General features: G+C 39.8%; 2 protein-coding genes across 6 annotated transcripts in view; one reads left to right on the top strand and one right to left on the bottom strand.

Annotated features, from left to right (window-relative positions):
• The window catches only part of LOC126924224 (dopamine receptor 1-like), a 57618-nt gene extending 48774 nt beyond the window's left edge, over nt 1-8844 (bottom strand). Inside the window, exon 1 of one of the 4 annotated variants that reach the window (XM_050738477.1) lies at nt 8741-8844. In XM_050738477.1, the coding sequence (XP_050594434.1) occupies nt 8741-8755 (15 nt within the window). In that variant the 5' untranslated portion in view covers nt 8756-8844. The remainder of the gene's footprint in view (nt 1-8740) is intronic. The other 3 variants (XM_050738478.1, XM_050738480.1, XM_050738479.1) reach the window with 3 other exon arrangements.
• The window catches only part of LOC126924218 (uncharacterized), an 84678-nt gene continuing 71599 nt past the window's right edge, over nt 3889-16967 (top strand). The window contains exons 1-2 of one of the 2 annotated variants that reach the window (XM_050738464.1): nt 3889-8588; nt 11014-11387. The gene's annotated coding sequence lies outside the window, so the exon portion shown is untranslated. Of the gene's footprint in view, nt 8589-10895; nt 11388-16967 lie in introns of both variants that reach the window. The other variant, XM_050738467.1, reaches the window with a different exon arrangement.

Below are 16967 nucleotides of genomic sequence, written 5' to 3'. Positions count from 1 at the left end.
TATCTGCACATTTAAATTTCCCAGAAATATCTAAGCATCTGCAAGATATTTACGTAACTGTAATGATCATAACTGTGATATTTACGTAAATTTATATTTTTACAGGGTTTATTATAATCAACGGGGTAGAACGTAGGTAGAGATTTATTTCACCCACTAGATGATATAACGTGTACTGTACTTTGAATATTTTATATATTTTTGCAGATTACGCGCGTCCTGTGTACGTACATCTGCAAATTTTACACCTTCTATGCACTTTTGCATATTGAATTTCATTCTGTGAGAAAGAACCAAATGTCCGGTTACTTTTAAAAACGTTAGCGAGTGTATCGAGTGTGCGCGAATGGAGGAATTTTTCGCGAAATTTTTTTCCAATCGGAGACAAATCAACGTTTTCAGAGGGGAAGGGATATGCGTCGATTTAAAGTAAATTAACGCGTTAACAGAGCTGCACCCGGAACGTTCATTTCGACCGATCAATCGAAACGATATCGACGGCTCAATGGATTTCGATATGTAATTCGCAAGAAGCGTAAATTACTCGGATTCAAAGAGCGTACCGACCTCTCGCTCCATTGCGAGTTACTCGGATCACGAAGATCATTAAGGGAGCATAAAAGCCGAAGAAAAAGAAGAATGCCGTTCGAGGAAGAGATGCTACGAGTTCGATTCGTATTTCGCTTTAGAATTACGAGGATGTGCCTGGAAAACCAACAGAAAGATCATTGTATGACGGTGAAATACGAAGTTTGGAATTATCAGAAAGCAGCGGTACGATGACGGGCATATAAATCGGAACATTTTGTTTCCATAACTCGAATCAGATACGTAACTATTTGCTTTTACATCAATGTTGTTACTCGGCGAAATAAAATGTTCGAAAAATAACGATGGACGTTTAAAGAATGGGCATTAAACACATATATTTCAAACGTGCAAAGATTAATTTCGATTCGATTATCGGATGTAATGTTTCATGCGAATCCACGGGAGCTAAACGCGACAGGTCTGTTTTTCTAGATTTTGTGGAATCGCCGAATTCAAAAAAGTAAAAGATCAACGAATTTACGAGATTGCGTAGAAAACTGAGGATCTTTCTAATGTAAATTCTGAAAGTTCAGTAAGTAACCGAATAAAAGGTAATCCTGTTTATTTTGAAATTGTTTTATTTTAAACGTACGCATAAAATTTATTTAATACACTACGATTATAAGAAAAGAGCGAAAATGTTATATCGCGTTGCTCCATTGTAATTTTCACATGCACCCGCCTAATGTAATTGAAGAGCCGATAACAAACTTGTTCATAAGTGTCTCGTTCCGGCAAGGATTTCTTAATTTCCCTCCGATGAATTCCACCTTTTTTTTTAAGCAAAATATTCATCATGCTACACAATTACCATAAATGAACTTACGATTATATCGCGGGAAACCTACGTTCGATTAAAATATGAAATTACGAAAGCTTAATAATTTAATCCTATAAATCGAGACATAGATCGTAATTCCAATCCCACCATGTTGTGAGTCTGGCTTCTGGCTATTAGTACGCGTTATTATCCAAAAGATGGAAAAGTTCGATTTACACGCGATAAGAAATCGCGAGATATACGACCGAGCAGTAGTTATTTTCCGGGTTGTTAAATACACCGATAAAAAGGTTTGTCGATCAAGCGATGATCGATGAGACACAAAGGGAAACAAAGAGGATCTGTCGAGGGTTCTCGATTGACGAAATTCTCGATAGTATCAATAATGGAGCTGTACGATTCGACCGAGCACAACAGCTCGCACTTGGTATCAGAATATACACCGCAGTGTGTAATAGCGGGCTTTAGTTAGCAGGTTCAATGGCTGTCTCCAACTCGGTGCTTTTGCCACTGATCGAAGATATATCGATCTAGCCTCGAGTAGAGAATCTAGCGAATGTAAAGGTCGCCTAAATTAAACGGCGACTGGAAATCGAGCCCTGAAATTCAATTGAAAATTCAATTACCTGACATCACGAAAAAATGATTACGGCTACCGATGTGATTTTCATTGGTACGACAAAGTTAATCGAGTACATTTCCAGCGGTGTTTACATACACAAAATATCAAGAAATTACTGTCCGTCTATGAAGAAAGGTAAATTTCGCAACAAGGTAAAACGAGTTTCTTTCTACTTTCGAATAATTGTGAACGCTTTATGTTTGTAATTTAAAATTACGGTAAAATGTAACGTTCTGATAAAGCGGTCTGTAATATATTTTCTGCTTTTGGACGAAACGTAGCAAACGTAAATACAAAAGACAGTAACTGTTAAAGCAATAATTCTTAGATATTACTTGTTCTTTAAAATGTTAATGATCGAAACCGATTTTCCACGAATTTTCTGAGTGAAAGGAATACCCTCTGCTTTCCATTAAGCTTAATTGCTCGTTCAATAACTCTGTGCTTGTGCAGTACGAAAATGTTTAAACACGATGCAGCATTCGGTGCAAGATATGAATCCTTACCAACGATAGAATTTACCAAACGAAGACATGTTAGAAATTCGATCAACATAAAACACAAAAGATCAGAGAAGTAGGAAATTTTAGATCATTGATGGAATTAATGATAACAATTTAAAGGAATTAGAAGCTTTCCAAAATCTCTGAGCGGTATATTTCTCAACGGAATACATTAAATCTGTTTAAATTAGAAGTTGTTTAGCCTAAACGTAGAAGATACGGCGAAATTTTAGACGGTTGATAAAACTAATGGAAATTTGAGATTCGTTCACGAGGAATATGTTTGATATCGAAACGGTCATAATTGAAACAAGGAAGAGACCTAGTCCGTTATTTATTGTAGAAGATTTATTCATCGTTCGGCCGCGGTATAACGAGCGAATTAATGAACTGTCCGTTGATTAACTCGATCTTGGCTATTTGATCGATGACCATTTTATTTTCCGTATTACCGCGTATCTTCCGCAGACTCGATGCGTTTAATCCAGAAGAAAATATTACGTGGTTAATATACTTGCAACTAGTTCGATCGGAAAGTTTTCGAGGAGCCATTCGACTTAATTAGGATTAACCTCCGCGGTAATTCTATACTTGCGGCCTTATTCGGCTTATGTACTCAAAAGGGAGTTTGCCGGTATTAACATCGGATATATCGGTTGATAATCCGAAATCGACTTGACACTATGCGTCTAGAACGGATTGTTTACAAACGTTCGGGAACAGAATTTAATTTTCTCCTAGGAAATGCGATTTTTTTTTGGAAAATTACGATACACGTACGCTATCGCTCAAAATTGTCATTTCCAGCTATCACAAACTGTATATTAATTACAATTAAACGAACAAAATTGGGGATAAATGAAACTGCAATGATTTTATCCTTCATGGTATAGCTTCATCTAGCGGAGTATTGTGACACGATTTAATTGTCCTTCGAAAACAATATACGTTAATCGAAATAGCGTTTGCATTTAATTGTAAATTTGATCGAACTATCCGATCTCTTGACAGTCTCTCTGTTTTCAGATTAGAAATCAGAGTAAACTGACTAAACGGAAGAATGTTAATAGAAACGATGATATTTAGATGTATACAGGGTGTCTAAGAATGTTGGAGTCGAATTTGTCGGACTCGTAATAAGGAAACAAGAAAAACTATTTGGCGTAACAACCGATTCTGTTTCATTCGGAAGAAACGAATTGCTCGATTTTCTTTTACGATGAACGCGGCTCGTAGGAATAAGCTGTCATCGGAAACTCGCACGCGGGAAGATCTGTATCGCTGCACTTTCGCTCTCAACGTTTGGCTTATCTTTGGCGTTGATAACGCGTGGAAAATTTAACTTGGAACAATCGATGCGATGTAACAGGAAACTCGAGTTAAATATTCCGAACGTGATATTCGTTGAATGGAGGACAGCGTTGCGTCTTGCATAAGATGGGCAAACGCTGGAAAGTATGGAGATAAATAGACGTAGAGACGTAGATATGCGCTTTATTAGGCGGAGTTGGAAGGAAGGATAGAATCTTAGTGGAAACTTAATTCGAACCTAACTCAGATTTAACCTAGATACACCCTAAAGAACCAAGTACTTAGGAAATGTTCAATGGGAACGTGACTGAGATAAAGAAAGAGCAGAGGAAAAGGAAGAAGAAAGATAGAAAGTTAGATGATCGTATTAACCTATCGCCGTGTTTATCTATAAAATTATTATGCAGAAGCTTAACGAGAAGAGGATTGTAATTAAAGAAACTCATCGAGCAATTTTACCGGAGTACGTCGATCTATCATTGTCGGTAATTGATAGCAAAGTTGTGGCCTTAACGCGCAACAGGCGTACTCAGCAAGCCCTTTGCCCTTCTAACCGGAAGTAGTTTGCGTGCGATCGCTGCCCAGCCAGATAATCCATCAGATTCTACAAGATACAGTGGCTCGGGAAAGTATTTTTAACTCTCGTTAGTATCGTAACGAGACACGACCGCAGCCATTATATTGGTGAAATTTCAAACGAATTTGAGGATGTACATGGAAGTTGCAAGATGTTTATCGGAAAGGTTCCTTAAGATCGTCAAAGTACGTGAAAAGTCAATTATTCGTTATATCAATTAGCGAGACCATTTCTAACGCTAATTGTACATCTAAGATTACCATTCGTATACTAATTTTTCAACGAGTGTATGCTTGCGATAAATGTCTGGTAATTTCTACGTAGATTGCTTTCAAGTTTCATTGTTATAATCACGCCGAGTTTGTCTCTTTGCGGCAAAATGTATTCATAAGAAAATCCATAACAAAGTTCTGCGAGAACTGTCGAGATATTTTTGCGAGCGAGAAGCAAGAAGAGTTATGGATCGTACTCGAAACTTGTCACAAAATTTCTTTGCCAGAAACAGGCTTTCTAAGCAAATGCAAGAAACGCTGTCACGTCGCGACAGATTGTATACCATCCATTACGTACTATCGATTGCACGTATGGTCGTAGTGTTCTCTCTGTTGTCCAGCAACCCAAGATGGAGAGGATACATCGAAGACGTAAGGTGAACCGAGCTGGTAAATCCTTAGGAAACCAACCGTGGTTGGGATGCCTAGGGTAGGGTAGACCTTTCTAGAGTCAGCATGCTCCATAAAAAATATCGAAGAGCTGCTCTGTAATTACAAAGAGATTGTTTCCTACCCTGGGATAAGGGATCGAGTCACGCCTCTCGGCGTTCGGACCCTGGGGAAAATCGGGCTTTAAGAAAGCGGAGTTTGCTCGGTTAACTTTATAGCCGTTTTCGACTTTCTTCCAAATTGTTTCGATCAAAATTGGATGGGTAAAGGTTGATTGCTGCTCCTGCGTAGACGTTTCGCGGATGTATCAGCCGTCACCTGACACTCGATTTCGCGCACCAACTTTCGATTTCCGACCATCAGAGTCAACTTCGATATCGTGTAGATTAAATCACATATTTCGCACGATCGCTAGCCGAACGATCTACTCGCAATCAGAGCGGAAAAATGATTATTCGCGTTGCTGGCAAAGTTGTTACGTTTCCCTCGACTCTAACGTATCGCGTTAAGACGCTGATTGCTACGCGTGTTTTAGATATCTCGCCGCGATAGATCGAGATATACAGCGTGACAAATAATTTTTGCAAAATATCGTATCGTATCGGAGCACTTTGCCTCGTCAGTGTTATCTGAGTTATTCGCACTGTTGAAGATTCGTCAGTACGTGAGATTTATCCTATTCGTTCTAATGGTTCTAATAAACGTAGAAAAGTGTGAGCCACCGATGACCACTATGTCACTCGATTGTTAAGTCGAGTGTTAACTTGGGGCACTTGAAGCGGGAAAATATTTTTTCGACACACCGACAAAAATCGAAGAGTCCGTCCTGAACGATGACACGGGGACCTACGATTCAAATTCCGATATCGAGTTGGGATTTTCCTTCTGAATTCTATTCCCTGTTCGGCGTTCTCGAGGGTCGGATCAAATCGGATCCATCGAAATTGTCCTTTTTAAATCGAGCAACGTTTTTGTAGGCGATACCATTTGCGTTCCGCGTATATCGCCCGAAGGAGCTCTTTCCTCTCATTCGAGGGTACACCTGTACCGTTCGATCTATCGTTCGATCGAACATTTTTGAAATAATATCGAAGCTTCGAACGATGTTACTGGAATGAAAGACAGTGAATTTTTCGTCATCGATAGACATTTTTCTTCAACTTTTGGCGTGTCTCGACTGAAGTTGCTGGAACCAGCAGCTAAAGATGCCATAATCGGGCCAGGAATAACTCTTCACCCTCTTGGAAACTCAGACGTCGTTACACCCTCGGAAATATTTCCATTCTGACAGACCGCAATCGTACTCCTTATTTTATAGAGTTCGCGGCGCTTCTTTGAATCAAATCGCCGACTAAATCAGATTCATACAAACGAGATTAACCCGAGTCAGCGTTTCCCGATTCGTGGATCTGGCTGGAAAAATTGATATTTTTCCTCTTCGGAAGCGTTGATCAAAAGCTGACATCGACAGCTTCCTTAATTCGTTAAAATCCCGTAGGCGAAATTGAATTACGATAACATCTCACTGAATAACGATCGGAGAATCGTTGCAAAAGCCACAACACTCGTAAAAATTCTACAAATTCAAATCTAAAATCGTCGCGAACGGAAAGAATTGTCACGCAAGAGGAGCGTCCATAAACGGCGATTAAAAAAATTAAAGGACGTTTTCATGCCGAACACTCGAACGAATTAAACTTTCCTTGATCTTGATGCGATAGATACATCGCTATTCGAAAGCAGTTGGAAAAAATTTCGAAGATCAAAGAGGCCCGTCGTCCGGTGGAATGAAAAACTCGACGAGAACCGGCTGGCTGACACTTCCCTTGAAAGCGGAATGTTCAAGATGCGTTTCGAAGTTGCACAGGAAGTTGTTCGGTCGAAGAGAAACTCGAGTCCTCCGTAAAAGAACAAACGACTCGGAATGATAAACGTTATTATGGAAAGACTGTGTAAAATCACAAAGCGATCCGGTTCGTTCTGCTCGTCCATCTTTTCTTCCATTATGTCGATACGAGTCTCTTGTCACGTTAAAGATTTCGATGGTTGACGCGCGGCATAATTTTGTCGCGTAGCATGCATAAGTTTCAGGCTTCGTCGCAGCCTCGCCGTAACACTTCCCTTTTCATTGCTCTGCCACGAAATTGAGTTGCCGCCGTCGAGAAGGCGGGTTCATTTTCCGCGCACACCCTTTCTTCCTCCTCCGTCGCACGTAGTATGCAGAAGACACTTATAATACTTTTGGCTTGACGGCTGAGTCTTTAATTGGTCGTGCAAACCACGAAATAATCGTTGCCTGAGGATATTGAGAAAAAGCGAGGGGGACACGAGCGAATATGATTGGGAGGGAACGAGCGAAAAATCTAATGAACAGTCCGGAGGAATAAATTAGTGCGATTAAGATGATAACGATCGAGGTGCTGGAGAGAACCTGTTGCGATCCTGTTCCAACAAGCTGCGTTTGCCGAACGCCACTCCGGCGAATGAAGATATTCAAATCGCTGGCAATCGATCGATCGAGAAGAGGAGAAGAGCATGGGATGGAAAAACCGTAGCTGTACAACACTCGAGGTAGCCTAAGAAACTTGGATATACGTAGAGCCGAGTCTTCGCATGTGAAAATTGAAATTTTCGCCGATGGAGATTTATCACGCCCGATTGCGCGCAAAAGATTAATTCACGTTCGACGGGCTGTCAATTACGCGGGCAAACAAAGCGTCCGCCGTAAATGAATCGAGAAATAAAGTTTGTTTGCACGGTGCAAAATCACTTTACGCTTTCCTCTGGTAGAAGGCAATAGGGTGCGCGTTGTCACGATATTCCCCGCTGGTTTCATACGCAGTTCACCATAAAAGAGTGCGAGAAAGAGCGAAACGGAGTCGTTAAAAAAGATCAATCGGACGAGTGACCATCATTGGAAAACAATAGCAGCCTGATCAGAGACTGTCCTCAGGCTGGAGAAATACAGAGAAAGAGAGAAAAAGAGAAAGAGAGAGAGAGAGAGAGAGAGAGTGTGTGCGTGTGTGTGTATGTGTGTGTGATGAAGAGCCTCGCCTGCCTTTTCGTCAATTTTTATTTGCTACACGGCACTCGTTACGAGCGGTCGAGAAGCAAATCTGTTGTTCTCAGTGCAGGGAATCAATTCCCATGAAATCGTCGATCGACGTGTCGCACAGCCACTTGGTCTATCTGGTGATCCCGGCGTTTCACTCGACGATACGCTAATAGTACCGTGCCGATATTACGTCTAGTATCGTAAACGAGGTTTCTTCGTGTCCCGACGGATGCTCGAAGATCGTTCGATCGTAATTTCGTGCGACGTCGCGGCCATCTCTTTGCCACACGATGCACGATGTGTACGAATAATACGAAAGCACAGGTAGAAGAAAGAGAAGAAAGAGAAACGTGAACGAAGAGAGCGATGTAGTTAATCATGCTGGTTGATGTATCGTGCTGGTGTTTGGACAGATTGAAAGCAAATCGAGCAACGTGAAGATGTACACCGATGTTCAATCGAGCACACTGGTCTCATGCACGAAGGGTTGGTGTGAAAGACAATCATTTTGTAATAGTTGTACGCAAAGATGTATATACATATATGTATATATTAGTGGTATATAGTCACGAATTTTGGCGGTTCCGTTTTGAAGTGAAGAGCGTGCTGTGATGTTTCTGGGTAAATTCGTAGCTCACCTGGGGTAGAATCATGACGTGCGGCAGCTGGCGCGCCTCGCCGCGCACTGACTCTTCCGCACCCCGAGCACAGCCTCCTCTCGTCCCCTCCTACGTTTTCCTCCCTCCAACTCTCTTACTCTCTCACTCTGTTTCTCCCTTTCGCTTCCTTTCTCACTCAGCATCCACCACCCTCTTTTCTGCCCGATTCTACCCTCCTTTAGTCCTGTTGCCTCGAAAAACCAGGCGAATCGGGCAACCGCGTTCGACAACGACCTGCTGCTTTTCGTCGACGATTCTTCTTCGCATTTTAGATTATTCTCTTAGCTTATTTATTCCGAGCAGCCGCTGCTCGTTACTTTTCATCTTGCCCCGCCAAACGCTAATGAGGATTTTTGCATTTTCCTGTTGCCACACGAGGGGATACCCGCTTTGCGACGACTGCGCTTGTTTTTTCGCTCTAGTTAAAAATAATAATAAAAAAGAAAAAAAAAAGGAGTATAACGTATAAAGTGGTTCAATTATGAATCTACCCTATGGAGTTTACCGCCCATTTCTATTATCGATTCGTCGCTGTCATTCGTCGTTCTCATTGTTCCGATGAATTCGTATATCGTCATCCGGTGCTCGCGATAGCGCGAATATCACAGTCGAATGTCTAATTATGGGAAGGAATTTCTTTTCTTCTTCTTCCACCATAGATTAAATAGATTTGCCCCGATATCCTCGTATACAAGTTATCTTATAATCGGCTCGTGTTTAATCGCTGCGAATTCGATTAAGTTTTCCAATATCAAGTGACTATAGGGATGCCGAGTTGAACTAACCTTACGAAGGCTAACGCGCTCGTGAATTATTCGATCGCTATTATTCACCGAAGATTGCATCTATGATATAGGTATATTCACACACGAGAGCTTCGTTAACTGGCTTCGATTAATTCTTCTGCTCGCTTCTATTCACTGGATATCAAAGTAGGCGCATAAACAGCTTCTCGTGGATCCTCTGTATACAGGTTCCCCGGTGTCGCTTTATTCCACGCGTCCACCACTCGATTGACACTGAAATTATTGAAAACGTAAATACGATATAATTTCGCTGTCTGATTAATTTATTTCGACTTCCGTTCGTTATAGCCGCACATACCGAAACTGATATCTGCTTTATAAACTGCTTCGTGAGCAATCAAAGCACGAACGAAACATCATAACCGTACACGTTCGGTCTATTCCGCGTGAATACGTAATTAACTTCTCCCCTCCTTTGTCAGCCGTGACTGCGATCGCAGCTTCATCTTTTTGATAATCTTTCGAGTTTGTGATCTCAGGCGAAAACAACTGAAATTTAGGATACACGATCTCTGTGATCAGCCAAGATATACAGTGACTCGCGAAGCTATTTGAATACTCGTAGGAAATTTGTTTGAACGTATTGTACGAAAATTTTTGTCGCATGGAACTTGTCTCGTGTATGGAACTTTTTACCATTTATTATTTATTAATTAGTATTACAACGAGGCAGCACTGTCATAAATATACAGAGTGTTCCAGTGATCATGTACAATTAGCCAGACAGTGATTCTACAGAATGCAGTTTCTCCGATACTTTGTTGCCGAGGAAATCGGATTTATAAATTTCTTCGAGAAAATTGGCTATAGAAATTTGTGAAAGACGCGTAAACTTGGCTGATTTCTAACTGAATACGAGCAGACCCCCAGCAAGATGTTATTCCGCGTCACAGAGCAAAATAAGTTTTTCAAAAAATGAGATCTTTCAAATAAATTCTTTCGACCGACTCTGTTTCCAAGAAAGTGGAGTTTTTACACGTTTGCTCGATACTTCTACCGATAGGTTTTCGATGAATTCTCAAAGTCGATTCTCTCGAAAAAAGCTTCGAAGCTTTATTCTAGATTTTCGACATTTTCTCGAAAAATACTCAGCAGTACTCTGACTATCCCTGATGATCAATAATGAGGTTTTAGTACCTTCGTTATCAATCATCTACACGTTCAATACACGTCATTCATAGTAAACGTCTCCTTCCTTAACGAGGTTGATATTTAACAATACGGATAAAATTTAATGATACCGTTGCAACAAATTTAAACTCGCATAAAAGCTCTAATATAATATTTAAAATTATTATATATAATATTATTATATAATATGAACATAGAAAATAAAATAATATGTCACATCCATCGACCTAACATATAACGCTCATAACATAACACGTTCGATTTTTCTATCGTAAACATTCATCAAATATTTCTGTGAATTATACGATCGAGTAGGAGCAAAAAATGCTCAATCATAATAAACACACAGTTCGCTCTCGCTGTTTCGAACATTGTATTGAATCAACGATACACCATGAACGTTTATTAGTCGTACCCTTGACGATTTTGACTTATCGCACGTGTCGGAACGGCAGTCGTGCTTCGACGTTCGAATCGATAAGACGAAAGTGACATGTTGCTTTAATGAATCACTTATATAAGGGAATAAGTACCGCGTGGATAATCTTCGTAACAAGTACGACGTAACCTTATTACAGTGAAGTGCATAGTGCAATGTACAGAGTGATCCTCTTCGGTTGGATTGTTTTTATCGACGTATCGTCTCGACACTACTAGCTCGACATTCACAAGACATCATGCTGTAGAGGGTGAGTGCACTTGCGCAACTATCATTGCAATGTTACTATCGCTCAAAAGTATCCCGACTTTTGCTTAATTTTTCACAGTATGTATCGGTAACTGGAACTAAAATGATTTCATTGTTTGCGAGGATAGAAACGTATAGTGGAATATTGCGACGCGATTAAATTAATTTCAAGAGAGATAGATGTGCAATGATAAGAAAAACTCGTAGAATTATTTTGTTAAATTTTTGGATCATGAGATAGCTTCAAAGGATTCTTCAGGATTAGCAGGAAAGCTTCGGTGGTTGATACGAGCTGTTGATATTTAAATGATAAATTTATTGCTTCCAGTTACCAATTCGCCATTAATTTATACACCGTGGCAAAATTCACATATATTGTAATTGCAAATCGATCAACTAGAATGAAATGACGCAGCGATTCATGAACGCTTTCAGAAAATTTATACCGTCTTTGTCCTCTGTTTTTTTTTTCTCTCCAAAGGTCATAGTTGCCCTTATAAATTCTAGCGCTGAAACGGATTGCGTGCCGTGCGTTCGAACTATTTAAGATTCGAGGGGCGAGACGGTAAAGAAAGCTCGCGATAAACATTTGTGGAAGTAAGCGTGACCGTGTAAATTTTTTTCCATTCCCTTTTTTGCGTACCATCAGCGATAAAAGTATATACGTAGGTCGGTTTGTGTGAATTTCTGAATCATCGCTGGCCGCTTGTCACGCCATGAATAAATATGACCAACGTATCGACACGGATATGCTCTTAGAAAAACGAGATGGACGGTCGATCGACAGATTCGTTCACGAAAGAAAGATCAGGCGGGAAGCGACAATTCTGTCGTTACGGGGGCGGCGTAATTTCGTGGATCTTTCGTTTCATCGATTTCGTCAGGTCGCGTCGTGTCGCGTCGTTTCCAACGATCGGCAGCACGGAATTTTTAGGACCTCGCAGGGTTAAGAAGGGGCAAGCGACGAAATTGAGCGAAAAGATCCGAGGGTGAGCGCGTTTCACTCACGTGTAATATAAAAAACGCTTTAATGAATCTTTTTTTAAGACAGCTTTTTTTTTTAACCTAAGATTCGAACTATACGACTCGAGGCTCTGCTAATAATAGGCCACGTTCTTCCGCGTGTAATAAGAAACGGTGGAGAAATAACGACGGTTATTTTCGAGTGGGAGCTCGTTATTTCGCGAATCTAAAACCGTGCAACCGATAAATTAAAAATAGTACGAAGAATCAGGAGAAACGCGATCGATTAGCGGATGGATAGAGCCAGTTTAACGAAGCGCGCCAGCTTTTCGTTCAATTAAACAATAAATTGCAGGAGTAAATCGAGATTAAGAGAAGTAGGAGGAAACCGTCGATATCGTTACTAACGAATGTGCCAACGATAACAGGGCTGGCTAGCGGACCTTGTCGAGTCGGATATTTCACGGAAGTTTTCCCGATCTAAAATTAACGCCACTTCAGCCTTTAAAGTATATCCGAACTGGCACGACAGTTTGAAAGAGATTGGGCGGTTCGCCCAAATGAAACGTCGTCGTCGTCGTCGTCGTCGTCTGTCTTTAGTTGCCATCTCGTTTTTATTCAGTTTTAGCATTCGTGACAAAAGCAGGATTCTTTTGGATTTCAATAAAATTCCCTTTCTCGCGTGAAACATTTATTGCGAAATGGGCGTAAGGTAAGTACGGTCGGATTAGGGGAAGCGTTTCCATTGAAATACTCGGATTCCGTAAGTGCGATATGGCTGAAGGAAAAAGTCAAGCGAGCACCAGATTGTATAGTATACGGCGGTGAAAAGAATTAAAAAAGGATTTTCCTTGAAACCTAATTCACGTTGAAACACGTTTTTCACCCATCGAATTTTTGTTTATCCATTTTTCCCCATCTCTACGATTGGAATGACATCGAACTATCCGATCGAAGAGAAATGTGTCGTTTTTAAATAAAATCCAGTATCGACAAAACGTAGAAAAAGCTGAGTACGAAGAGAGAAATGCATTGAACCTGTTGCACGTCTATAAGAATAGCGAGAACTACTGACGTAAAGTCGATGTACATTTTCTCAGACTCGCCCTTTATATTCGCTGAGATAGTACGAAATCCTCTGGAGAATTCGGCTTTGCGTATTGTCACCTGATACATTTACTATTCCAATCGATCTTCCAGCAATTCTGTCGAAATGCAACGCGGAAACATTGCGACGTGACAAATAGTACGCTATCCATCAAAGGCATAGAGGCTAAAAGCTGCATTATCTCTGCTTTCTTCTTTATTTCTTATTTGCTCGTAAGAGCAACTCGAGTCGTGAGAAAGAAATGCTATTGTCACGGTTTATCTCGATGAAATGTTACGCGGAGTTTCTATTTACTGGCAGCCGATCGATCTAAAAGCACATCGAGATCAAGAAGCTTGATAAAATTTCGATCGTACATTTCATCCGCAAGCTGCCACCTACGATTTTTTACTTGGAATCTTTTCACCTTTCTAGCGAGAAATTCTTTTCGCAATAGTATAATTTCATCGTTAACCCTTTGACTGCTGTTAACGTGTGCTTGTTATTTCCATTTTGTTTTTAAACTGAAAAGAAGAGTGCTTTAACGATATAGTGATAGCTGTTACTTGTTAATTGTTTTGACAGTTACTTCGTTCGTCATTTCAGTAGCTTATTTCGTTTCGAAACTTTGCGTTGCGAGTATAAACGTGTAAGTCGCGTGTTCATCGACCCTGTAAATTAAACTAATCGTAAAAAAAGCACAAATGTTTTTTCAAATTGATATTCATTTATCTCTGGCATTTCCTTCTGACAAACGAATTTATGAAAATAAGATTTCTTTTTCGAGACGTTGAATGCTAATTACGTATTTAAAATCGAATACGAAATCGACAATCTCGTAGAAAGTGTGGTCTATCGAATTGGCATATTAGACGCGGAAATATCATGCGACCTACTTTTACAAAAATGAAATGACGGATGAAAAGTGAGCAATTCATAAATAAAAAGATTATTGCCGTTCCTAATGACAAATCGATGCTTCGGATTAACTGTACGAACTTTAATTTCGCTTTACAGAAATATTATAATAATTTCCGTAATTATAGAAATTCTTCTATCAGAGGGCGATATCCGATCGACGAAGTAACGAAGGTTAATGGAATTTGATCGAGCAACCAGAAATTCTACTTTCCAGGCTTTCTTCAGGGAACATAAGCTTCCCAAGCCAGGTTTCTCGATAAGCCATCGGAGGAGCGTGCGTTTTTCGAGCATGCGGACAAAAGATGGCGACCGTGTGTGCAGATAATCAGTTTATCCAGGCATACTTGCCCTATTTCGCGTATTATGACCGGTTATATGCCCGACGGGGAATCCCTTATCTGAGAAACTGTCACCCGTTGAATTTCTCCGCCACTAATTTAACCCCACAGCCTGTGCCGTTTTCCTAGCTTAAGTTATCTGACTTTAATTCTGGCCATGTCCTAAAATTTATTGAAAAGAGAATGGATTTTCTTCTTCCTCTTCTCCTTTTTCTTTTTATTTCTTTGACAAATTTGAAGAACAGACGTGATCGAAGGGAGGACGATATAAAGTCGTAGCACGTCGACGATTTATCGAGCTGAATTAATAAACTTTACTCCGGCTATATATAATATTCTTCGAACAGGTCTTTCCATCGATATGCAAATTTTCATCGTTTCTTGTCGTTTGCAGTTGTTGGTACGTCTGTTGGTTTCGTTTAAAATAATTAATTTCGATTATTAAAGGAATAATTAATCGACGAGAATTATTTGTTCGTGCAAACGAAACGATGTAGCTTACACAATGGAAATATTGAAAAGTCATTTGCTGTACTTACAGACGAAGAATGAATTAAGAATCGTAGAAGGATTATATCATCACAGTTTGCTATCATTTAATTAAATTGATCTAAGATTTTCGATACTTTTCAATCGGAAGGAGTGAGCGATCGTTACACGTAATAACGAGGTTGATTAATTACCAAGCTTCCGTGCTGGTTAGTTATTTTAATAATCGTTAACAAGCTCTAGACGTTTCTAGTGATATTCAAATCGGTTGAATCAGCCGGCTATGAGAGTACAGCGAACGTATTCGATGAAACTAACTTTACCACAACTCTGTGATGGTTTTGGCTTTGAGACACTATCTATACGTAGAATATATGCACGAGCGGCTACGCACTGAATAATAACTGGTTTCCGAATAATAATTTATGATGTTACGTTGTAGTTGAAAAGGTGGAATCGACAGTCTTTCTTATCCAAAATTCGTCGGGTAAATTTTAGACTAATTAACTAAAAAACTCAATGAAGTCTGTGAAAATTTGAACGTCACTCGCGCAATCATTTATAGAATGCTTGGAATCAACGTGTCGAAAACAAATCGTTAATTTTTATACTTGTACGATTAGATCTTCCATCGTGATTTTAAATGAGAAAATATTTAATTTTATTATCTATTAAATTCTTACTGTAACATAGATTCGCCACAGTTGCGCTGGTTTACTTCTGGACGGTAGTGGATATTGTGTGACGTAATTTCCATTATTTGAATTTGGTCGAAAACCCAGACTCGATATTAAATTTAATCAGTTAGACGGGATAGGCTGTAAAGAAGATAAACGTGATTTCATCCATCGGTCGTAACAGCTGTGAACATTTGGTCGAATAGATTTCAAAATATCACTGTTGGAACGAGTAAACCGAGAGAGACTGGGAGATTGGAATCGGTCGAAAAAATACTTTAAAGCAGGACATATGGAATATGAAGCAACGGCGTGTAAACATTACTATAACTTCTCTATCCTGTTCCCAATGAAATCACTTTTCGCGTGTCACTGACAAAATTGAATTTTGTTTATTTTATACCACCTCTGAAGAAACGCGATGAGAGAATACAATTAAAAGATTTATATTTTGACGCGTTGATCGATTAAGAACAAGCTAAGGACGGGCGTAGAAGCTGGAAAAGAGATCTTAGAAGAAGAGAGCTTAGAAGAAAGAAGCTAGAAAGAATGTCAAAAATATACTAACACTTTGACTGCCACGCCGAAATCACGTGTTTCGCTCAGGACGCCACGGGAGTATTTTTATCACTGAAAGCATGTACAAGTGAAAGATTAGGTTACTTTCGTAATTAGTGACATATCTTGTATTAAATCAGCCTTATAACGTAGTTGAAACGACTCGCGAAGATTTCCTCGTAAATTTTGGAAAATCTCTTCTCTGAAAGTTACAATTTTTGAGCCGTGTCACTGTCAGTGCCAAGCAACGATATTTCACGTTACATTCTACTCGAAAACAACGAGACGAAAGATTATTTCAGCCATTCTAGACGCAACATATTAGTTTTTTAACACCTTCGTAAAAACGGTTCTCGTATTTAATCAAAAGGTGGTCTTTGCGAAACAGCTTACTGTGGGGATTACGTGTTAAAACTTTCAACTTCGTAGACGAATATTTCCATTCCGCTAAGATTGGCTTGTTTAAATATTAAATCACAACCAAATAAGGTACCGTCAAAGTTCCAAGGAAACTGGAAGAAAGTCGATTTACGTTAAAAATACTGCGA

This window comes from Bombus affinis, chromosome 14 (genome assembly GCF_024516045.1).
Source record: "Bombus affinis isolate iyBomAffi1 chromosome 14, iyBomAffi1.2, whole genome shotgun sequence".
Lineage (NCBI taxonomy): Eukaryota > Metazoa > Arthropoda > Insecta > Hymenoptera > Apidae > Bombus > Bombus affinis.
This window is presented reverse-complemented; position numbering and strand designations above follow the sequence as displayed.